Consider the following 26,013-nt stretch of genomic DNA (forward strand, 5'->3'; position numbering starts at 1 on the left):
TTAAGTAATATTTTAACTCTTAATAAGCGTTTAAACGTTTATAAATTTAAAGACAGAATTTTTTTTTTTGCAATTCATTCGGATTCTAATTTTTATATGAGAAATATGTAGATAAAGTCTTGAAATTCAAAAACTAACCATACTTTTTACGAATTATTAGTGAAAAATGACGGATACGTACAATTTATTTGCCATATAAGGTACAGCCCGAATAGCTCAGTGGCAGAGCATTGGACTTTTAATCCAAGGGTCCAGGGTTCAACCCCCTGTTCGGGCGAAACCTTTTTGTTGCGGAAATTTTTGTAATAAAAATTAAGGTACAAACTATATATTTTTGACTTAATTATATATGAGTTAATAAGCAAATTGAGATCTTTTTCATATTTTCTAATTTGTATCCTGTAAAAGGTAATAAAAGAAAACTCTTATTAAATTTTATTCAACATAATGATTTAATACTGATTTTATTATTTATTCCTTATCATTTGAAACTAGATAGTACGATACGGTCAAGATAGTACGATTATATACTTTAAGAAAATATTTAAGCGTTCGAATTTGGCATTCATTTAACTTCTGGAATATACTGGACCTGAAAAACATTTCGATTTACAGTAAAGTAATTATAGTTATACTATTATGCTAGGTTTATAATTAGGGGATATCTCCCCTAATTATAAACCTAGCATAATAGTATAGCAAATATTTTTGTAAGTGTTCAATTTACATTATACCCATTTAACGTAATAAAAATAAAAATGTGAAAATTATTAATTATCCTAAACAAATTAGATAGGGTTAACGTTAATGTTATTACTTTTTTTTATAAAAAACTGGACCAAACGAAAACTTTTTTGTATTAAACATTATGTAGTAGTTGCCCTGATTAGTTGCAATTTATATCATATATTTGGACCATGAAATAAGAAGCGTTGTTGATCTTTGTTGACATTGATAGCAAATATACGTAGCAATATTCCACCTTGACTCCCGTTATTGACTCAAATGCAACCAATGCTATAAATATCTTTGTGCTTATTATGGGTTAAGGTTACAAGGAAGTGAAAGAAAATTCTTATTCGATTTTATAGCAGTAGCATCGTTCTTCAACATCGGAAAATGGCCAAAACATTTGAATAAAAACACGATGTGAAGATACAGTTTTTAATGAAATAAAAATAAAACACATTATTAATTATAAAGTTTATTTCTAATACATACGGAAGTAAAAAGAATTAAATTGAGTATTATAGTACATTCCTATATAAAATTACAATTAATAATTACTAGTAGAATACGGCATGTGCAAGCAAGATGGATCATTAAAATTTAGTGAGTGGAGAATTGTGATCGAATAGCAGTTGATGTTTGTGTATTGGACGATGTAGACCTACTAATTAACTAACTAAAAAAGAGGGTTATATATTTACTCTAGCAACAAAGAGGGTGTTATATTCTCGCGTATGTTCATTTTTATGTATGTGGGTTTGTACATATTTAAATTCAATAGTGTTGGATTAGACCCTAAATGGGTAAATCGATTTCGACGATTGCTGTGATATTTAAATTCTTTCTCGTAGGTCAAAGGGTACGTAGCATGGACACAAAATACATATGTACAGTGAACTCAGTGAACCGTGACAAACTAAATTAAAAAAAATAGTGAACAAAAATAATTTAAAATCAAATTCACTGTAACAAATTTTGTTGTATTTTTCAAGTATATCGTGAAATTCTGAAAGGTGGTTTTAAAATTCAGCTGATAGATGGCGCCGTATCATGTAATAGAGCCTCTGGCTGGCGAGATTTTGTTTTTTTTTTTTAAATTAAGGTTAGATTCTTGTTTAAATTATTTATGTGCTACCCAAATGTTATAACTAATATTGAGATATTTAATCCTTTACTTTTATGATGAGTATTTTAAGTTTTAGATCTAGTACCGATTTTAAGGTTGTGATGCATGACCGAATGGATAAACATAATATGTTTATGCATTTGGTGTGATGTGATAACCACATGACACCATAATTGTGATGTTAATTTTTTGTGTTTTACTTTGTTGCTACATTGCAATGATAATTATCCAAATTATGTAAGATGTGTGAAAACCTATATACCACGAGTATTAATGCTTAACAATTGTTTTTTTTTAATTTCTTAAGCCTGTTTTGGTATACCACACTACTATATACACCTAAAAATATGTGGTAAGTGAAGGTCGATTTACTACCCAAAATGCGATGCCAAATATTTGATTTGTTGGCCATTTAATGTCAATTGTATAAGTTCCAATATATTTTGTGATGATTTATCCATTACGTATTATAATAATTTTAATATTAACCTATAAAATATTTAACTGATTTTAAAAATTGTGTTAAAATGGCTCTGTTAGTTATTACGCTTAAGATTTGTCTATTTTTATTTTTCGGACGATGCAATATTGCTATGTAGATTTCTTACAAAAATGTGATGATAAGCATTTGTTTTGATGGTAATAATATATTACTTTAATGTGATGCTATATGTTTCTCGTGTCATTGTACTATTACTTACATTGTGATGATAATTACTTGATTTTTAAATTGTGATAACCTTGTCGTAACCTTTGTTATTTATGCTCATGATTTGTTGAGTTTATTTCCTTATCCTATGAAGAAACATTTACTTTAAAATGTGATGTTAGTTGTTTCTTGTGTTAATCCTTTGCTTACATTGTGATGATAATTCGTTGATTTTAAAATTGTGATATAAAACCATTTTGACTTATTATGCCATATAATTTTGTCATTTTCCTTATCCTAAAATTATGCTATGTTGATTTATTGCTCGAAATGTGATGACACATATTACTTATTATGCTTAAGACTTGTCAAATTATCTATAAATATTTAAGCGATGTTCATTTATTTAACAAATTGTGATGGTAAGCGCTTTTTGTGATGTTCATAATATATTACTATAATGTGATGTTAGATATTCCTTGTATTATTGCTCCATTACTTACATTGTGATGTGAACTGTGTAATTAAAAAAAACTGTGATGAAATGTTTAAGCGAGGTTCATTTATTTAACCAAATGTGATAGTAAGCACTTTTTGTGATGTTCATAATATATTACTACAGTGTGATGTTAGATGTTACTCGTATTATTGCCCCATTACTTACATTGTGATGATAACTGTATAATTTCATGATTTTGATAAAATACCCATATTACTTATTATGCTTAAGAGTGGTCTAATTTTTCTTTTTTTGTGATGAAATATTTATGCGATGTTGATTTATTTCCCAAAATGTGATAGTAAACACTTTTTGTGATGTTCATAATATATTACTATAATGTGATGTTAGATGTTCCTTGTATTATTGCCCCATTATTTACATTGTGATGATAGCTGTGTAAATTAAAAAAAAACTGTGAAGAAATATTTATGCGATGTTCATTTATTTAACAAATTGTGATGGTAAGCACTTTTTGTGATGTTCATAATATATTACTACAATGTGATGTTGGATGTTCCTTGTATTATTGCCCCATTACTTACATTGTGATCATAATTGTGTAATTTAAATAAAACTGTGATGAAATATTCAAGCGCTGTTCATTTATTTAACAAATTGTGATGGTAAGCACTTTTTGTGATGTTCATAATATATTACTATAATGCGATGTTGGATGTTCCTTGTATTATTGCCCCATTACTTACATTGTGATGATAGCTGTGTAAATTAAAAAAAAAACTGTGAAGAAATATTTATGCGATGTTCATTTATTTAACAAATTGTGATGGTAAGCACTTTTTATGATGTTCATAATATTTTACTATAATGTGATGTTAGATATTCCTTGTATTATTGCTCCATTACTTACATTGTGATGTGAACTGTGTAATTAAAAATAATCTGTGATGAAATGTTTAAGCGATGTTCATTTATTTAACAAATTGTGATGGAAGCGCTTTTTATGATGTTCATAATATATTACTATAATGTGATGTTAGATATTCCTTGTATTATTGCCCCATTACTTACATTGTGATGATAATTGCTTGATTTATAAATTGTATTAAAATTATTACACTATTCATTATGCTTAATATTTGTTGTGTCTATCCTATTATGAAATATATTACAATGTAGATTTATTACTCAAAATGTGACGGTTATATCATATTACTATAGTGTGATAATATATCTATATTACTATTGAGACTCTTTCATTTGCCTTTACCTATGATGAAAAAGAATATGACGTTTGTTAATCCATATTTGTAATATTGAAAAATAATATTTATTTCTATTGTGATGTTTATCTTGTGATGATATGATCGTCGTCACCCTGGCCACTTGGATGACATAATGAACACAATTTGGTGTAAATCTATTGCACAAAAAGTGATGTTAAATGTTTAAATGGTAAATCTTAAATTGTGATGTTAAAATTGCAATAATAGTCCATATGCTAAACATTGGTTATATCTTTTTCGCTTTCTTTATTGATTCTTTACTATGTTACTTTAGCTTTATAAACTGAGGAGCTCAACAAATGAAACTTTTCCAACAGACACACAGTTTTAACTGAACAGTTCGACAGTTCAGTTAGAACTGAGTGTATGTAGCGTGTAAATAAGAGTAAAAAGTCATTAAAAATAGCTAAAACCATACAACAAAATTTAAGGTTATCACGCACTTAAAAGAACAGAGTCACACGCAGTTCGCACGCGAGAAGAGGCGCTGTTAGTTAGGTAGAGTGCTTTTAAGTGCACGATAACCATACATAACTAATCCTTAGTTTATGAGGTAAATATTTGTGATGTATACGTTAATCCATTTGTGATAATGATGTCACCGGCAAAACATATACGCCAGCCCGTTTCTAATTTGCCCTGGGAAAACGACGTGGAAAACTTGCATATAGAACGAATTACTCCACGATTTGACGTTACATAATTTCTATTACATTTCAACAATTTTTAAAGATGACACTTCATTAGCTTTAATTTACTAACTCCTAAAAAGAATTACAAACTGCCGCGTGTTAAAAAAATTAAAAACTCCTACCAATGAAATGTTAGCTGTATAAATTGTCGAAATATAACATTGTGTGAATTAACCTTTTCGATATACATATTGCAGAGAATTTACAAACCAGGGCAAATTACAAACGGGCGAGGTACACAATTTGCCGGTGACAATGATGTTGTGATGTTTGTTACTACTGTGATGTTCTTGTGATGTATCGTTCGTCGCCACTGGGTGGGCAACAGAGGGATGTGGGAAAGGATATGATGGAAAGAATTGATAGGAATAAAGGGTTTAGGATGTCGCTAATCGGCGAGGAGATGGGAGATTAGCGACAGCTGTGGTCTTCGGGGTCGCGTACCCGTATTCATCGGACAGATGAACCCACTGAAGGGAGGTCCAGTTTTGTAACAATTTCTTAATGCGTCAAATTTCCAATGTAATTTTAAATGGTGTATTAATGTAGTGGTTGTGTATCGGTTATAAAAATTGTAGCGGAAAATTTACTCAAATTCAAATGTTATTATAATTTAGCAATGGGAAAACATACTGGTATATGAATTATTCGGTAAATTGAAATGGATCGTAGAGAGGTTGCACAGCCATATTTTTAGCACTTTAAATATATCAAATGAATAAAATAGTCTACATTTACTTAAATATTACACACTATACTATTTGATAAATTCATAATGGTTCTTAAATTAATGTACTATAAATTAATTAGATTCTAAAACAATAATTCTACATAACAATTTAAGGGTAATAATAATAATACTGAAGAAAAAGAAGCGATTTCATTACATGACGATTTGGATGACTTTATTTAACAATTTACAGAATATTTCGACTCTATGGTAGCTCGTACGTTTTTGTGAGATGAAGACTCCATTGAAAGTAATATTCTAAACTCTACTGAACAACCGAAAGGAAAAAAAATATTGATTTGGAAATTTGCATTTAACTTTGAAGAAAATACTGCACATCCTGTGGCAACTCTACAGAAAACACGAAATCGCTTCTTCAAATTACGAAATAATTATTTACAACTTACTTAAACCTAAAAATTAACAACTATCGCAAACTTGAATCGACATCACCTGATAATTTCTCTTTTCTGTGTTTCATTCTGCTCGTCATAATTACGCCAGACGACACAAATCTGGGTAAGCAGTCAGCGTCTCTACTCGATGTTTTTGAAGATTAGGATCTGAAAAACGCAAAGAAGTATCCTATAATATGAAACTGTTTGTAGTATATACGGTATTTTTATATATAATAAAGAAATTATAAGTTGTCAGCATTCTTCTTTATTATGTTATTAAAAGGAGAGTGAATGCTAAAATAAGTTCCCTATGACGACGAAGCTCAGGAAAACTGCAGCTAGCTTCATGAAGCATTTGTATAATCAGGGGGGTGACACTGCCATACAATATGATTGAAAAAAACTTGGCACGGTAATCAACATCATCTAGTAGAGAAGTCTAGGAAACTTAGTCATTTAAAACGTTTAAATTAAGACTAGATGGCGTTAAAAACCAGTTACTCTTAATAGCTACAAAACTCTTTGATAGCAGCACAATATTGTGTCAAAATTAAAAGCAAAAATAGTTTTTACGTATAAACGTCACAAATTTTACAAAACTAAAAACGACTAAAATTAATTATAAATAAATAAATGAATTACTAAAGAAAATATCTGATGTGCCCAAAAGCCCGCGATAATTGTTATTTCGATTGTAAGGTGACTTTGTAATATAACTGAAATTGTATTCTGTAGAATGTAGTAATCATAGTTAATTTAGATTACTTGTAGCGGAAAATTATAACAATACTTATTATTACAGAAAATATCTACATCGACAGAAAAAAAGTTGTATTGAAACGTGTACAGTTTTAACGTCACTAAAAACTTAACTTTGCGGCAGGTTTGTGCCAGTGATTTTATGATGAACATTATTAGCAAGTAACAAGTTAAATCAAAGTTCATGATATACTAGATTCAAATGGGAAAAATTGGAACTATTTAATAGTAGTCTGATGTGAGTGTTGCCTTTCTATGCCTATGAGCTTAGTTGGCTCAGGGGTCAAGTATCTTGACTTGGAATCTGCAGGTCCTGATTCGAATCCTGCCATGTACCAATGTGATTTACGAATTTGAACAAATTGTCCTAATGATATAATTTAGAATTAGAGGTTGGTGACTACATAATCAGCGGGCGATAATTAGTACCCCATACTATAGTAAAAATTATAACTCAGTCAGGCTGCGTTGTTAGTGCCTTGTCACAATGTTTAAAAGTACTAACTGCTCGCAGCTTCACTCATGCACAGTTTGCTACGCGAGTGAAACTGAGGACGGTAATTAGTAGCGTATAATATGTTGTATGGTAAAATTTGTTATGCTTTCAGGTTCTCTGCATCGTTTCACCAAGACTGGCCGTTTAATAGAAATATTGAAAATCTGGAAAACGCTGTTCGAGGACGTCACTATTGAAAATGGACATATGTAAATGTATGATATATAACCAATTGGGTTACGCAATAAAATTTAATACCAACTTTGGGTTTCTATTTTAGCAGATATTTACACTTATCCTTATATATGTAAATATACACATTTGAAGTGTGTGTGTGGGTGTGTGCGTGTGTGTGGGTGAGCGCAGCACTTATACGCCATCTCTTGAACAAGGCGAGGAAATAAAAAACTGAAACGGCCGTGTCGCATCTATCTCAGTATATATATGTATTATCTATGGTATAATGCGTCTTTTGACGTTATCATCATAATAGGTAAATATTTTATATAGATATACCAGTTTCTTTTGGCAGCAGACAATGTTATGAAATAAACAAATGATATTTAATGTCAGGGGAATAGTGACATAGCTTGTCAGTTCACTTCAGTTCTTGTCAGTTCAGTTGGTTGTAAACAACAATCATTAAGATATCTATTATTCTCTAGATAAGCTCTAATTTTCTAGTTATATTGTAAGGTACTAATACTTTCTTTACAATTTGCGTTTTCTTTTCTAAACGGAAGGATTTTCCTTAAATGTGGAAACATTAACTTGTTGGTAACCCTAAATGCGCAGAGGCGCCCTCCTTTCAATGTGAAAAAGGTGCCACAATAGTCTTGGACGATACACAAAAGAGAGTTTAATGTTAATGAAATGTTATGAGCAGATCTTAAATTCTTGCTGATTCTTGTCCGTTGTCAATCTAAACAATAGAATTTAAGGAGAAATTCAACTAAATGAAATTATTTTGGGTCCAAGGATATCCATCTAATTTCCTTTATTTCTTTTTCATTCAAACTTTAACAGTAACAAAAAATATTATTAATTACCCGTTGTCAACAATCTGTCCTCCAGTTTGCAGAACGTGCACTATTTCTTGACTTCAAGAAACAGCGGCAGGTTATCTTCACAAACATCTAAAACATAAAATACAATTTAGTATAATGTAAACGCACCTATTACCGCCAGTTTAAGCATTGTTCAGATTGGTGCCCAAAAAATAAGCATAATATTCGCTTAATATCTAATGAAAATAGTTTTTTCGAGTAGTGAATTTATCGATTATTTTAGTCACGTATGGAAACGGTTATATAAGAATTAATTAAAAGATTTTATAATTATCTATGGACTACATTCAAACAAAGCTCGTCAACTCGCAAAATACACATACGAGTATATTCCGGTTATTTACACAATAAAAGATAGAAATAAAACAATCAAAAGATGGAGCATATGAATGAATGTGGAAAGGGCGGGAAAAATGTAAAAGCACAGCGCCAAATGGAAAACTAATATCTGCCTTCGATCAAGGAAATTAGTTACATTGTTGTTAATATTGTATTTATTTGCATACAATTGAAATCAAAAAATATTTTTAACCCTAAGTAGTATCTAACTATAAAACAAGATACGTGACAAATAATGCTGATGTAACAAAGGCATGGTTGCGTTGACAAGATGGCTGCCGCTTGCATCATGCATGAGCAATGTGCCATGTAGGCAATTGCATTGACAAGATGGCCGCCGCTTGCATCATGCAATAGCAATGTGCCATGTAAGCAACGCCCAAAGGAAGACACATGTAACTATGTGCCCAATATACCTTACAAATTATACTACAAATTGACAACAATTTGACAAACACGTTGCAGCTTTGTTATAAGTCTTATAAGAATAAATTTCATCTTCTTATTTCAATAAGAATTAGGTACGCCACGTGCTTTTGTGTGAATGACTTTTCATAGTCAAAATGTGACTTTTAATTTAAACACTAACTTTATTCTGATTTACAATCAACAAATACTACGATCGAACTTTGAACTTGCCACGTGGTAAGTTCAAAGTTCAATTTAACTGAACATTTAATCAAATATATATGAAACTGTTTAAAAAGAAGATACAAGGCACGTTAAATGAAGGAAGTTTACAACGATAGACATGATAATAAAGACTCACCAAGAGTTGATCGCTAATGCATGTTGCTTGACTTGGTGGACGTGACAAATGCCCTCAAAGTGCATCAGCCGCAACAGCTCGCCACAGCCGTACTCGAACAACGTAGACGATAATTCCTTACCGCAATTGTTCCCCTCCACGTGTTGCTTCTCAATGCAATGAAGAATTCCTGCGTCAGAGCAAAAGCATTAGGTCAAATATCATATTCAGCAGGTTTCTTATTATAATTATGAAGTGTAATTAATTCTACTTACAATATCAGCTTTAAGACTCCACGTGATATGCCATGCTTAGTGAAGATTATAGCATAACCACATGGCACGTGGCAAAATCTGAGATGTCCGTTAGCTCTTACTAATTCAGGAATGTGCATAACTAAAACTTAACTACAAAGCAACGGCTATATCACACGTGGATCCTCTATCGTTCCTTTACTTTGTCTTATTGGAACAATGAGAAGTCTAGATATGACGTCATTCGTGTTTAAATCAACAGGAAATAAAATGAAATATATCATAACAATTAAAGTATACTCACCAATTCTTATATTCTCTTCTCAGGATTGAAGAAATGCTGTGGACTGTCGACTGATGAATTTCCTGATTAACTAACGTGTTAACCCTCTGAGGCGCACGCCACCAAGTGAACACATTTTGCAAGCACGATGGAGGGCGTTCGCAAAATGCAATCTTGCACATAATCAAAGACAAAGCGTAGATTTCCGTTAATTTGTGTTTGCCAGATGTCTAATTGTTATTCTTCGATTAACTGATTCGGATTTAATTTTTTTATTAAAAGTATTAAATCAATAACTGGGCGTTAAAAAACATTAAACGATCTAGTTTTCAATTAAGGAATTTATGATATTCATACGATTTTGAAAAGTTTTGTTAATAATAAGGATAACAGCACATCTATCATTTCGTTGCCACGAACTATAAACTTGTACTGATTACCAAACTATAAGTATAGTCGCCAGATTAAATTCCAACATCTTTTACTCGTTCGCCAATTATAATATAACATTTGATTACCTACATATCATTATCTATTGAGACTATAAACTAAATATTAGGTTAAAACGTCTCAACTTAGGTACTTCTAAATTTGAGGTGACGGCGGTGACCGCTAAGGAAACGATTTCTTTTTTATTTATTGGACAAAAACATAAATTAAAAAATGCAATAAAGAATATTAGCGGTACAAAAACCCACAGGATTGAAGTGTAACTACTAGTCGCTTAGTTTATAACATAGACTATTTTACTCATAAATAACGCAGCTATTCAATGATGAAAGAATTTGAAATCGGCCTAGCAGCTTTTATTAAGGGTGAGTGACCCTGAAGATGGAAAGCGGAGTGGTCCAAATCTAGTCGGTGTGGTGCCGAAAGATCTGCGTACGCCATTGCAACCGGCATGGAAACAGTTACTAAATATCTTTACGAATACAAAAAAAACACACACACACACCGAAAAAACAATTTCTGATTCTTGAGAATCAAATTCAGGACATAACTAAGGAGTTATTATTTTAAAATGCTTTGCATACTAAATCGCTGAGCTACCAAGATTGTTTTGTATTTTCAACCATATACATACCTATCTTTGGTGTTTGTTCTTACATATAGCGAAATAAAACTGTCTTAATCAAGAAAATCAATAAATATCGTGTTGCTGGTTTGTTCAAAACCATAAGTAGTCATTCTAATTTATTTTATTCCTGCTAAATGGAAGGCGTCGAGGTGACGGAGATGCAGTGGCGAGTGCTTCAATGATTGCGAGGCGTGACTGTTGCGAATGGGCTAGGAGTGGTGCAATGTGCGATAACCCTAATTCTTGACAATGATGTATAAAAGAATTGACAGATATACTGAATACTTGAATCTGGTGCCTACTTATGGCTTTTCCCCCATTTATTATATGATTACAAATCATATATACTAATATTATAAATGCGAAAGTTTAGATGGATGGATGGATGTTTGTTAGAGTTTGTAGCCTAAACTACCGAACGGATTTCGATGAAATTACATTATCGATGTAGAGCATAGTCTGGAAGAACACATAGACTATTCACTTTTGTTTTGTTTTTAATTCTACGCTGACGAAGTCGCGAGCGAACGAAACGTTTACGTAAACATAATCTATAAATTACAAAATAACGCAAAAAGTTATACTTGTAAGAGAGATATGCTGAGGTGGTGTTTTTTCACAATAATCTTGAAAATAATAGACGATATGTGTGAATACACTGTGACAGTAGTGGTAACCCACCACAGTAACAAAAAGTCTATCAAAGAAAAAGGATGAAATAAAAGTCACGGTTTTTCAACTTACATAATTGTTGATGTTTATTAGATAACATAAATTATTCAAAATCAATAATAGCATAAAATATATAGATGAATAAATGTTTTAGTGCATTGTTGATGCAAATGGATAGGTTATAAGGGGTGCTACTTTGTGCTATTTCACTTTCGTCAGGCGCTGACTGTCGCAATTATTGGCGGTGGTTAAAAATGGAACTATAGTGTCTAAATAAGATAGATTAGTTTGATAAATGACGCATATGAAGTATCGAATTAAATGTATATGAACCAAATGCATATATAGTAGTGACGAAACAAACACGCACAGCGAACAATTATGAACTATCGATATTTGGTTTAAATAAAATTTATCGAACTTAACTAAAATTTGGATTTTCTTATTAAATAATTTAGATGATAATTCTATTATTGTTAATAGTGTAGAGAATTTATCGATTACATTAATAATAGCGAAATCCAATTCGATTACGTACGGCAGTAGTACTAATAAGAATTTATTTACTCGCATTACTTGTGATGGTTCTGCAGGTCATAATGAATTTGAGAAAAGTGTTTTTTTTTTTAAATCAAAAGGTATAACTTGGAATTTATCGACTCTAACTTCTATGAGACTAAAAATCAAAAAGATTCATGCTTGGTTTATCACAACCATCCCTACTAAATTGTCAAACGAATTGTCAAACTAATCTACCTTATTTAGACAAACTATAATGGGATCGAATTAACTGTTTTACTACTACTTGCTACTGGCATGCCAGTTAATGCCGAACAATGATGTATCTTTATAGAAATGTGTATATTTATAGAAATCCTATAAAACCACTGATGTCTAACAATATTTGTAACACAAATTATATAATCTTAACACAATTTGCAGTCGTATATTATGCTATTATTTTTCATCTATATGTCTAAATATATATTCTATCTAATAATATCTTAGAAACATCTACGAATAATAAAGAAACTTGTGTACGTTTGAAAATTGTTGATCATTTTTGTTCAGTTTTAAAAACTAATTTATGTGATAACTCCATAAAATTATATTTTACGTAGTGATAATACGCTTTTGTATATTTAATACTATACGCTTATAATAACACGTAACATGCCAATACCATTTTTACGTATGAAAGACAACTCGCGAGACAAGTCGATGGTATTTAGCGTGTTTAAATATTAAGAATTATACTTAAAATAGAATTGGTATACAGGGTGTTTCTTAACGGACGGATCAACGGTTAAGTGGAGTTAGATGACCACAATAGCCACAAATTCAAATATTTTATTGGTAAGCGAATTACAAGTCAGAATATTAAACTTAACAGATATTTTGAGTGAACATTATATATAAAACAATCATGGTAGGAAAAAATCTTCGACACTATAGAAGACTTTTTTGTATTAGCCATGACTTAAGCTTGTCTTTAAATGACGCGAGGCTGGTAGCCGCTGTGACGGTGTACTGCAGACGTGCGTAGAAAGAAATTTTGTTTGAAGAAAATTTTCAATAACCATTTGTTATTTAGTTCTCGTGTGAGTTAATCCAAAAAAGGGACAGTGGTACTAAAGCCCAATTATTAGGCTTATTAAAGGAAGAAATCACCACTGTTAACACATTATTTTGGACGTACGGGCTATTTTTTGTCGGAAATCAGATTTTTCAGATTTATTTTACAAAAAAATAATTAACTTCAAAACTATAGGAAATTAAGCAACATACTTTGCGCTAAAACGATACCTATTGAGGTCCTCTAAGTCTACTAAACCGTTGATCCGTCCGTTAAGAATCACCCTGTATAAGGTATTAAAACATTATTTATTTATGGATCAAGAAGATTCAAATTATACTCATATTTGTGAATATTTGTGATTATTCATTTGTTATAAATTGTGATTTACCATGTCATAACAATTGTGAAACTACAATACATAAACACGTATATAAATATATTGTTGAATTATTAAAGGTTAAGGAGAGGTCATGTTGTAAACGTGTTACACACAATCATTAACATTATAAATTTATCCAACTTATATAGACATACAAGGATCTTATGGCAGTTGGCAATTTTGTAAACTAAATAATTTTGAAAGCATCATATTTTGACCAATGAGGGAGCGGCAACTGCACGGGTGAATGTAATTTTTAACTGAAATTCCAAAAAGAACTAATACTGAACAAAAATGTATAAATGCACCTCGTATTTGCTTGGATAAAATTAAAACTGCATTAATTTGTGAAGTATCAATTTAAATATATAATAAGAACTACAGAAATAATAATTTGCAAATCATTATCATATAATTTGGTTTTGTTAATATGGAGAATTTTGTAAGAAGTTGGTAATCTTTGCTTACTAAAACTAAAAACTAGCAGCCCCCCTTTTAAAGTTAACAAAACTCCATAAGATCCTTATAGGACTATTTTTGTGGCTTAATACAATTATTTTAAAAACGATTTATTAACCAGAAGTATAACTATTCTACATTTTCAACATTTTAAAATTGTAACATCATAATTATAAAGATAAATAGCAAAAATTGTAAGACAAAATACTGTTAGGTCGACTTTATAATGTGAAAATAGCACTATAATATAAAAATGCATTATTTCTAACATACAGACCCAAAAATTTATATTTGCATTAAAAATTGTGATGTAGATACGCAGAAATATGAAAAAAAATTTATAATTTAAAAAGATTTAAAAGTAAAAAGGTTTCCTTTTGAGCTTATTGTATTGCTGATCGGCCCAACGGGAAACATCGAATGTGATGTATTTTGTTACAACTTTTCAGTCTCAATAGTATACTTTTGCTTATTGTGCGTTTATTTTATTACTTTCATAGTTATTCAGTCTCAACTATCAAGTCTAACGATCTAATTTATATAAATTCATTTATCATTGCAATAGAATGACGTTTTAAAGTTCAGTGAGGCACTAATTATATTAATAATGTGAATAATATCACGTTAATAACGCGAATTTGATATTAAAATAGTTTTATATGCAATATTCAATTTAGGAGAAATATTACAACTAAAAGCTAAGCACAAAACTTTAACTCACGTTTTGACTCAAATATAAGCTACCTAATCGCAGTGCCTTGTTATTTTTTTTAAGTATATATAGATATATATTGTAAGTTGCATACCTCAGTTAAATGCATTTAATAAAGATTCGAAATTCGAGAATTATTATCATAAATGAAATCTTAAAAATGTATAGTTTATTCTCAATAGAGAAATATGTAGAAGATGCTTATTTCATAAAAATATCCTTTAAAAAAATGTAATAAAAAATCTACGCTTAAATTACAGTGTAAAATAATGAAATTATAAAGTAGTTTAAAAAATACGTAAATAGGATTCAATTAGCGTATGCATACTACATTTTTCAATAGATTTGCACTTAATTTCAATAGGAAAGTAGTACCAGTGGAGTTTGTAGATTACTTGTGAGGAACATAATAAAATAAAGCATTAATATTAGTTGCCAGTTTAAAATTAACAAATTCTACGCCGTGTTTTTTTCGGTCTTGCGTGTCTGCGGCATTCGATGTGTTAAGGCAAAGAAAGTAAGCGACTCGGCATAATAGTTATATGCACGAGAAGTGAAGATAATTCCAATTCTTCAGAGTAACCGTTGGTCAATATGACGCTGCGATATCCGGTGCGTAAACATTTCAGTGGATACGTCGCTTGTCCAATGAAATTTGGATCCCCAAAAATATCCTCGTCTTGAATTAAAAAACGAATCAGAGCCAAATCGGGGTTCGCGACGTCGAATTCGCATATGTCGTTCCATATCGGGTTGATTCCGTTGTCAGCTAAAAAATATTAATCATATTGAATAACAAAATAGTGAAAGCGATAAAAATAACTCAAAAAATACTAGGTCGATTTAAAAAAATCTGTCACAGCATAGCATACATAGTTTTTTGCGCACGAAGTCGCGAGCAACAGTTAGTACAAGATAATTTAGCAATACATTTTATCTACTTCTTAAGTTTAGTTAAATGTAATTTCTATAAGTTTTAAATGAGAATATTTTATTTTAATTAGTTTACCGATAATGTGAAAATTTACATTGCAGCGACATCTGGCTAAATCGTTCGCAATCATAAATGTCCTCGCAAACGCATATTAGAGGATTTTATTAAGAAAACGCAACACGAATACGATAAATAGCAATAATTCATACGCGCAATGTAAAAACACATTCACTCAATTAATCTACAGAGGGTAGACAGAAAGAATACTCACTGACAGTTTTGGTGACCAACTTGACGCCACTGTCATAATCAGCGCCAATAATCTCCACCTCGACGAAAGGACTGGCTGTACCTCGCCCAGATTTGCAAAGATGTCTTGCCGCAATAACTCGCAGCATGACAGTCACTGGCTTCACTTTCCTCTCAACACACCGTCTATCTTGAGGAGTATATCTCTCATCGAACATAAACTCCGGTTTCAGTATATAACCGCAACCTCCGTTCTCTTTGAACTTTCCCATATTCACTTGCATCGCTTTATCCGGTGTTTGATAGTTTAATGCCACCATCTGAGAACCGGCATTCCAGAATGGAATGGGATTATAGTTAGATGAATCGATCCTTTGTCCTTTAGGATAGATCCGGCTCAGTTGGATCGTGTGGTATTTGAGGAAATACGCCTGAGAAGCCTCCTGTTGGCACATGAATCGTTCCGCTTTGGTTTCTGGGAATGAGGACATTTCGTTGAAGACGAAATTTTTACTTTTTAATTTATCAGCATTGAATGCCACTGAACGGCAGTATACGATGAGATCAGACATTTCTTTGGCGATTCTCCATGTGCGTTCCATTTTCCTGTTTTGTAAGGATCTGGCGCCAGCGCTATGAGCGGCTTCCTTGATGGCAGCAAGCCATTCCAGTGCTGATTCTCTGGTTGGTGCGGCCATATCAAAGGGAGAACACATTGTGGGGGTCTGGACCCTGACCAGCCAACGAGCAGCACCACTCTCCTCACCAACCACCAGCTCGACCACCGCACCCAATACATCAACAACTCCTTGCTGAAGGGAACCTAACGCAGGGTTCTCAGCATCCGCACAACCCTGAAATCATTAAGAAAATCATCTTTTAAATGTTGTAATTAAAACAGTATAAATTATAATAAAATATTTGCATTTTTACAAACCGTTACAGAAACATAATTTTAAAGTACATGCAACATTGCGAAATGGCATCAACGAAAAAAAAATCAGCACAAATTATGCATGAACTTTCTGTATATTGCGTGATGACAAAGCAAACGGTTATTATACTAACAGCGATTTCTGGTAAATGAGGTACATCTACCTCTTCGACGTAATTTGCGGGGAACCAATGGTGACGTTTCCCTCCGTAGTCACCTCGCCACCAACCTTCGTCAGGTTTGTCCACGTTCGTTATTATCGCGTGTTTACAAAACGACAGCTCGTCGTCTTGTCTCGCACGGTAGTCATACAACGCCTTCACTGTTACCTAACACGATAAAAATAGCAAAAAGCAGCGAAATAAAAACAATTAAAAATTGACAGAAAATTGAAAAAAAAGTATAAACCAGATAATAATTCAAAACATTTGGAGGTCAAAGCATTTTGACATACTTGAGATAATTCCCCAGTAAAAATTAAATAAATCGACAAATAAAAAAAATAAACATATTTACCCTTGAGGTAAATGACGTAGGATCCATGTAACCTGGTGTTCCATACACTGAACTGTCATCTGGCTCCTGAGGTATTAAAATAAGGAAAAATAAAGTAAAGAAAGAAAACAAAAAATAAAGGTTTTTTAATGAATTCCCTCACACCTGGACACACTTGAAGTTATATCTACTCCTACTTCATTCTACTTTTATCTCATTCTACTACTCCGTTCTACTTCTACTTCGTTCTACTTCTACTCCGTTCTACTTCCACTTCGTTCTACTTCTACTCCGTTCTACTTCTACTTTATTCTACCCCTACTTCATTCTACTTCTACTCATTATACTTACAGCTATTATTCTTCTTATTGCTTCCTCACTGATGGAATATGAGAGCTTGACTTTTTTGTACAATGGATTCTTTTCATAGTATGACACCAACTCAACAAGGCTCTCAAACTTAACCGTGCCTATAGTGTACAATCTCCCTTCCACTCTTATTCTGCAGTGCTTAATCTCCTTCTCTGTCCTATAATATAAAAATTAGTTGTTTGTAAAATCAGGTTTAATAATATCCCATGTCCAATTTTTATTAAGACATCCCATCTTGTGTCTCTATAGCTTGTTTTGGCCTCTCACTCACACTTGCCCTTTATCGATTTTATCAAGTTTTTATGTGAAAATAAATATTAAAGTATAAATATACACTTACAAGATTCAATTATACATTTATCTATAGCAATATTATAAAGAGGAAAAATGTTTTTTCGTCTGCATTGAAATAACTCAAAAACTACTGGGCCAATTTCAAATTTCTGCACCATTAAAAAGCTATGTAGCCACTGAGTAAAGAGCTATGTTTTTTTTATCACGGGGACGATGTCGCGAGCAACAGCTAGACTCTTCTCTTAAATAATAAGTAAGTGTTACCTAAAACTGATAGCATAGGAACCATTTTCTTTTTCACTCGGTCTAACGAGGAAAGCACCGTCAATATTAACTTTTCTTAACAGTTCTTCAGCCTGTGCCCTTGAGCAGTGCGGATGGTACCAATCTTTACCTTCGTGCTTATTTGGTTGTGGTACGGGATCTTTCAGTGTTATAAAAAACTCCTAAAATATACAAAAATGTTATAGAAAAGATACAGTCGAATACATTACCGATCATAGCCATATTAAAGAGATTAAAAGAATATATAGAGTAGGCATAGTTGATTTGAAACATTTTTCACATGTTACTAACACAATCCATTAATAGATCTTCAAAAACACATGTCAATATAATTTAATTTTATTTAAATTGCCAATAATTGTAATTAAATAACATTTAGATGTATATATGTTGTGACTATTTAGTTTATTTTACACCAAAAGATGCAGCTTATATTTTAGTAAAATGTCAATACCAGAAAATAAGGTGGCACTATATTGACAACTGATATAGTACCTTTCAGAGAAAGTACCGATAACAAAATGTTACTATGCCTAGTCTATATTACTTAAATGTCTTTGCCTTCTATAAAGATCAATAACATCGAAATATCTGTAATACCGAATTTTTTTTTTTTTTTTTACTTTTGACAAAAGACAGTTTTAACTCTTTTTTAATCTGTCTGCAATTTTAATAAAAAAACTTAAAACAACTTATTGATAGCCTGACCAGGAAAATATAACAAAGTTATGTAGAAAACATACAGAATGACTATCTTGATGATGACAGCATTTTTTCTAATACATAAATTAATTGCTTTGGTATTGACATTATTGGTTTGTATTATTAATTTAATGTCTTATTAACAGAAAAAATATAGTCGCGGAGAAATGCGTATGGTCAATTAAGATAAAAATAAGTCTGAAAAACTGGAATTAAATTTGTTATGACAGTTATCAGACATATTAACAAAGTGTTGCAATATCTATAAGGAGATTACGGCGCCCTCATAATAAGTATGCTTTATTTATGGTCAGGCTATATTTTTAATAATATATTTATTTCACAAAGTTCTCAGGCGCTGTCTTCTTATGCATGTTCCTGTGTCCATGACCACGGCTACCGAAGCAACCAAACAGGATGTTACAGATGCTTTTGTTGCGACGTTTCTGTATCATTAAACATATTATAAACTGAAGTATGTTGTTCAAATTCCACACAGACAGATTCATGGGCAACGGATAGTTATAATATACTAACCGTCGCCCGCGACTCCGAACGCGAGAAATTAAAAAAAAAACCTAATTTACATATATGTAGATATTGCTCGAACAGTTCTGGAGATACGTAGTAACAAACCATCCATCCATCCATCTATATTTTCGCATTCATAATATAAATAAGATTTGTTTACCTGACTGCGAAGTGAATGCTGTCTATAATGTGTAATCAAACTGTAGAGGCTTTCAAAGCAAATTGTGTCAATAAGATAATACTTAGTTATCCCCCTTTCTTGCTTCAATTTTATACGGCAATGATTCACTTTGCCTTGTCTCCAGAATGATAAACAGTAGTCGCCAACAAATGTCACACTTTCCCTCACAAGAAATGTGCCATCACCAAGATGTGCATGCGCTTTCAGAAGATCTTCAGCTTCTTGTCTGTTGCCAGTCAATTTCCCATGAAACCAACACTCACCAAAGTGCAATTCATCCTCGGGTATGCAATTAGGGTCCATATCTGGTTCACCATCACTATCAACATCAGTTTCACTCGGTGCACTGTAGTTCTCTGTATAATACAGCTTATTCTCAGTAAGCACAAACGCATGTGGATTCCATTCTTTATCAACCGGATCTTCCAATAGCAGTATACCATTTTTAATTGTATTCCTCAAATCCATATCTTTGCCTTCTTCTAGGCGTACTGCGAATGAATTCTCCTCAGCACCATCGGGCAGTTTCTTGTGCTTCAAAATTACCTTCCGACGCAAATCATATGGCGATGGGAGACATGTTTCGTTTTTCTCAATCGGTTGGACAAGCAACATATCACCAAATACATCTTGGAATGCACTCGCCATACGTCTCTGTTGTGGTAACGAGCAATTATCTTCAATCGATAAGATAAGTGGATAATCAGAGGCCACAAAAGCATGCTCCTTTATTGTTTTAAGAACATCCATGAATCTTATCTTCGTTGTTAATGTATGTCCATGGTATATGAATGGCATACCATCAGGTCCGTCCCAACAATCTAATTCTATGCAACGGCAGCAAGATCTTAAGCACCGTACATATGCCTCCAGCGAAGATTCGCTTGAGAACTGATCTCCAGTTAAATATCTACAATAATAAAAATGTAATGTAGTGATTTATTTATTACTTAAATCTCTTCTCTATCTCTACTTATATAAAAAAGCGTAAACACACACTACTTTGTGACGCAGGATGTCAGCAATCACAGCATATTTTTGAATAATGCTTTCTTTAATAAAAATCCCTACACTTACAACATGGTTCAGGCTATATATGTCCACACTGTTTAACTTAGTGGGTACATCAATTGGAAAAAATCGTGTTGGAAAGGGACCATAAACTACAAGCTGCCAACATCAAGGAAGAAATTTTGCCAAGGTTATCATTTGTGCATTTGAATCTTAACATTTACAATAGAGAATTTGAGAAATGTAAACAATAAAGTTTTCATAATTTCGTGGATGGAACCGCGCGGGAACAGTTAGTTTATGGATAATAATGCTAATACTTACGTATTGTGGGATGATGATATCCAGTAATGGGATAATGGTTTTGTCATATCTTGAGTCACCTGATTATGTCGGCTGTCCCAAATTGAATTATGTTTCGAAAACAACATTTCGATGAACTAGAAATAAAATTATAAATTAGAACGATTAAAATATTTTACTATTTATAGTTAACTAACTTTCGCTCACGACCCCGCTCGTGCGAGATAAGAAAAACAAAAACGGGGAGCCTATGTGTTCTTCCAGATTATCCTCTACATGTATGGCAAATTTCATCGAAATCCGTTTAGACGTTTAGGCTACAAACTGTAACAAACATCCATCCATTCATCTAAACTTTCACATTTATAGTATTAGTAAGAAGTAAGATTATTGTCGATACTTACTTCGTTCAACGTTAAACAGGGTTCAGAAATATCTCTCTGTGGATCACGCAAATAATCTCTGATATGCTGTGATGTTTTAGCTTCATCTTCTCCTAATTTATCATGTTGTTCCACTATTAAGAACTTTTGGAATTCGTGTAAAGTTATTGTCGTACCATTTTCACAATAAAGCGAGTATTTGTCAAATATATCATGAACATTCTGGAAAGAATTACAATTTAATTTAAATTTTTATCTACACATATACAATTTTAACAGAATAAGTATGAATAAGTAAAGAAAAAATTTAACACTGAACAGTAACAAGTCTAACAGTGAGCCAAGTTCATGTACTGTAGATATCATTATCTAGTTGTTTTTTTAATGCCTTATTTATACAAACAAGTACATTTTTATAAGTTTAATTAGCTAGTGATAAGCCATATCTTTATAATTGTGAAAAACAGCAATGCAGATTTGAATTTGTTCTTAAATCTGTTTCAAAACAAACTGACACTATAAAAATAACTTCACATACAATGTTTTGTTTAATTACAAAGTTATAAACATTTAATGTATGTTTTTTAAACATCTTGGCGTAGAGGGGCGTAGCAGAATGGGAGAGAACGTAGGTCAAGATTGAAACGCTCTAAAGACATAATAAATAAGAAAAAGGCTACTAACATTTTCGTCAAAGATTAATCTGTGATAGAGAAATGAAAAATCATCGAATCCAATTTCGCCGCGTTTACCAGTGTCCACTTCTTGGAATATGTCGCGTAATTTGGTTGTTGATATTTTGCAGTTGATTTTAGGCAAGAATGCCTTAATTTCTTTAAGAGTTAACCTGTATTTGAAAAAAACATGTTAATAAAATCATTAATGTATAAAGTTGTTCTGGGACCACATCAAATTAAGTCTCTGCCTACCCCTATGGTTTGCCAGCGTAATATAAGAATAGTTAAACAGATAAATAATTTAATAATTCATCAGCTAAAATGCACAGTATGCACTGCAATGTTAAATCAATACTAGGAAACATAGCACAAGCAAGCAGTTTCTTAAAACATAAACAAACATTGTTTATAGAGAACCTTATCTGGTGCTCTAAGAATAACCTATTAAGATTTAATCAGAATCTGATATGCGGTTTAGGAATACATACTGAGTTGAATTCAAAAATTATTTCACTGTTGGAGAGCTACAATCTTAGATTAACATAGGCTAAGTTTATTTCTAGATTCTTTGTTAATTCGCAAAGTCGCGAGCAAAGGCTAGTTTCTATATAAGATATATAGTTCAGACAGTATATTTTTTTTTATTACACTAGTTATTAAAAAGGCATTTAAGGCAGCATCAGATAGTAGCCAGCTAAATCACAGATTACAATAAAACCTATGACCATATAATATTCATTCTGCACTTGGACTTAAGACTGCTATTTTACATTTAATTTCCTTTAACACATCTCTGTATAGTCTGACAAGGGCTGATTAGAAAACTAAATTAAAATAGTTAATAGTATAGTCACAAAATCTTTCAGATGTCTTGATTATGTTTTGTTTTTTATATTATTTTCACCGGGCTAGATGCGTCTGTTGGACTATAACATTTTTGACTGTCTATGAGATTTAGTGGTTACTTAATATAAGGTAATTGTTATATCTATTTTTCTTCATATATAGTGCCCAAGACACATATGTAATATCAGAATATTGTTACATTTTTCATAAGACAAGGGTACCAAGCCGACTGCATAATAAAAATATTTCCTCTCCTTACAGACTGTATAATCAAACGTTATCCTGTTTACGTGCGTTTTCTCATTGTTTAGTCATTCGCTAAAGCAAAACAGCTCTGAGGTACCCTAAATTTAAATTGCTAAATGCACAGCGTTACCCAAAAATTTGAAATTCAATTTCTCAGGTAAAAACAGACCATGTCCTATCCTGTTGTTACAGGTTAGCTATTGCAGACATATAATCATAATTCAACACAATAAAAATCCAATAGAAAATGTACAACAAAATGTCCTTGATTTGAAAATAGACGCTTGTCTTATATAAAGGACAAATCAAAGGCAACAAAGTATAATTTAATACAGACAGTATGCAGCAGCTGGATTGAAGCCATAAAACCTTAAACTATGTTACTACTTCATATATGAAGGAATAAAACTGTACAAGATTACTTCTTAACTACAAAAACAAATGTAATGTAAATATAATATACTATCTTAAATACATAGTTATTATTTTTACATTCAATAATAATGAAGTTGACAAACAATAGTTTTAAAATCCTGTAAAAGGCCATAAATGTATATTGTTTGTTAATTAAAAAAATAACCCTGTTAAATAGTGGAAATGAAGATTTTTTTAAATTCTATTTCTATATTAATATTAGGAACTGTTGGTCGCAACATAGCCCATGTGAAGTTTAAAAGTTCAAAACTAACTTTGTACCTTTATTAAGAATTTAAACCACTTAGTAGTCAATTGTTTATGTAAAGAGTGTTTTAGTCTATTTTCAAATATATTCTCCCACTAAGTCCCATCAAAGTGCTTATTAAAGACAAATCAGATATCTCTGTGCAAAATTTTAACTCTACACTATCAAGAACAATTACATTGATACTGGCTTTCGCCTGCGACTCCGTCTGTGTGGAATTTACAAAAAAAAACAAAAGTAAGTAGCCTGTGTGTTCTTCCAGATCATCTTCTACATCTATACCAAATTTCATCAAAATCCTTTCAAACGTTTAGGCTACAAACTCTAACAAGCATCAATCCAGCCATGTAAACTTTCGCATTTATAATATTAGTATGAGAGGACTAATTTGAAAAAAACTTTAAAAGTCATTGCTAATTTTTTGTTCCCAAAAGTTTTACGCAATTCAGATGTAGGAATAATATTTCACCATACACAGTATGGACCTCAAATGTTAGTAATATTTATTATATTATTCCTCTGTGGACATTTACATAGAAACAGAAATCTCTATGCAAAATTCCAAATCTAGATCCTGTACGTTTGGCTGTCTGTTGATGGTTGTTAGTCAAGCTCTTTTATATATAGAAATAGGAAAGATTCACATTTTTAATAATTAGTATATTTGTAATAAACACAAAAACTACTGGACAAATTTCAAAAAACCTTTCACCATTAAAAAGCTACATTATCATTTATTAAAATAGACTGTGTTTTTAATAGATTTCATTAAACTCTGCATAGACAAAGCCACAAGTGCCAGATTCCGATAAATTTCATAATAAAAAAAAACTTACTTTTCATTTGAGTTCTCTATTGAATAAAATTCTCTTCGTAGCCATCTATCAATTTGTAGTGGGTATGGTGTAGTTACAGCTTCCTCTACTAGAAACCTAATTCCCTTCACCCATGTTTCACATTCCTTGTCCGTTTGAGCTGAAACACAAACAAGCTATTTTAGATCTAGACCAACAACCAACATCTCAAGTGGAAATATTGCTACAGATATTTATAGCTCTATCCATGAATATATTCCATTTAAATGCAACAACATTCAAGCAAGGAGTTTTGAAGGAGATGTATTGCTAGAAAATTACGTAATGTTGGAAAAAATACAAATTTATTAAGCTATTTCTATACTAAATACTAATCTAAATAAACTTACCAACAAAAGAAACCGAGCGCAATTTGAATTCGGTACCATAATAAATTGTAAAGCATTTCAAATTTTCTATTCTCTTTGTTTCTTCGGGCCATCGTTCAAAGTCTTTCGATGATTTACCGATTCTAACTTCCTTTATATCTCTTACATCCAAGGTGCCTTCGAGAGCATGTCGCTGAGGACTTCCATTTCTGAATAAAATAATTTGATGTGTTTCCCGACGCACAGACAGTGTGCGACGTTCAGGTCTTTTTCGCGGATAAAACTTCAGTACAGGAGACCCCCTTTCCAAGTACGATATCAATTGATCGGCCTCATGGATAAGTCTATCGTTGGCCCCGTTATAGTAAACAGAACTCATGGCACTACCTTTGTTAGCGCCGTGCGTTTCGAGACTGCGTCTGAAAAGCAACTACATGGGTAGCATTCGCCTGCGGAATATGTAAATCTAAGTAAATTTTCTTTATTGAATAAACATCATGAATATTTTTACTCGTACTGCAAACACACACATTTGCCCGATTTTGTTTGTTTGACATGACATTTCTAAACCATAGCAAATGAATTACGAGTTAGGAAGTAATGTAGTGATGGGCTATGATTTGTTTCGACGAACAGGTTATATCAGACATTGTCAACATGTCAACCGTCTATAATTTTCCTTAAATCATTTCAACTACATAAATTAGAGCACTTATGGTAAATTAGACAGTCGGATTAACCAACTTTATCATACAACGACAACTTTTACGTTTAATGAAAACGAAATTAATATTTAAAAGTCCAAGAACT

At 31.9% G+C, this 26,013-nt stretch overlaps 1 protein-coding gene, 1 long non-coding RNA gene and 1 other non-coding gene across 4 annotated transcripts; 1 reads left to right on the forward strand and 2 right to left on the reverse strand.

The window, feature by feature from the left end:
- Positions 1 to 205: 205 nt before the first annotated feature.
- Positions 206 to 277, forward strand: Trnak-uuu. The gene has a single exon. It is a non-coding gene; the product is annotated as a tRNA-Lys (tRNA).
- A 5,497-nt stretch (positions 278 to 5,774) lies between these two features.
- Positions 5,775 to 10,127, reverse strand: LOC106104507. The gene is made up of 4 exons (XR_001225677.1): positions 10,038 to 10,127; positions 9,501 to 9,669; positions 8,375 to 8,461; positions 5,775 to 6,235 (listed from the first exon to the last, which is right to left on the reverse strand). It is a non-coding gene; the product is annotated as an uncharacterized LOC106104507 (long non-coding RNA).
- A 2,268-nt stretch (positions 10,128 to 12,395) lies between these two features.
- Positions 12,396 to 25,812, reverse strand: LOC106104480 (1-phosphatidylinositol 4,5-bisphosphate phosphodiesterase gamma-1). Of its 2 annotated transcripts, none has more exons than XM_013284544.1 (12): positions 25,225 to 25,812; positions 24,857 to 24,995; positions 22,254 to 22,416; positions 21,591 to 21,791; positions 21,208 to 21,323; positions 19,852 to 20,782; positions 18,438 to 18,619; positions 17,859 to 18,036; positions 17,529 to 17,594; positions 17,177 to 17,341; positions 16,101 to 16,932; positions 12,396 to 15,664 (listed from the first exon to the last, which is right to left on the reverse strand). In XM_013284544.1, exons 1-12 carry the CDS (start codon positions 25,580 to 25,582, stop codon positions 15,399 to 15,401), a joined length of 3,597 nt encoding a protein of 1,198 aa, XP_013139998.1. In that variant the 5' UTR covers positions 25,583 to 25,812; the 3' UTR covers positions 12,396 to 15,398. The 2 variants fall into 2 exon arrangements, with proteins under 2 accessions (XP_013139998.1, XP_013139997.1); XM_013284543.1 differs by having other exon boundaries at positions 17,147 to 17,341; positions 25,225 to 25,811.
- Between the last annotated feature and the right edge of the window lie 201 nt (positions 25,813 to 26,013).

Source organism: Papilio polytes, unplaced genomic scaffold, assembly GCF_000836215.1.
Source record: "Papilio polytes unplaced genomic scaffold, Ppol_1.0 DF823621.1, whole genome shotgun sequence".
NCBI classification, from domain to species: Eukaryota; Metazoa; Arthropoda; class Insecta; order Lepidoptera; family Papilionidae; genus Papilio; species Papilio polytes.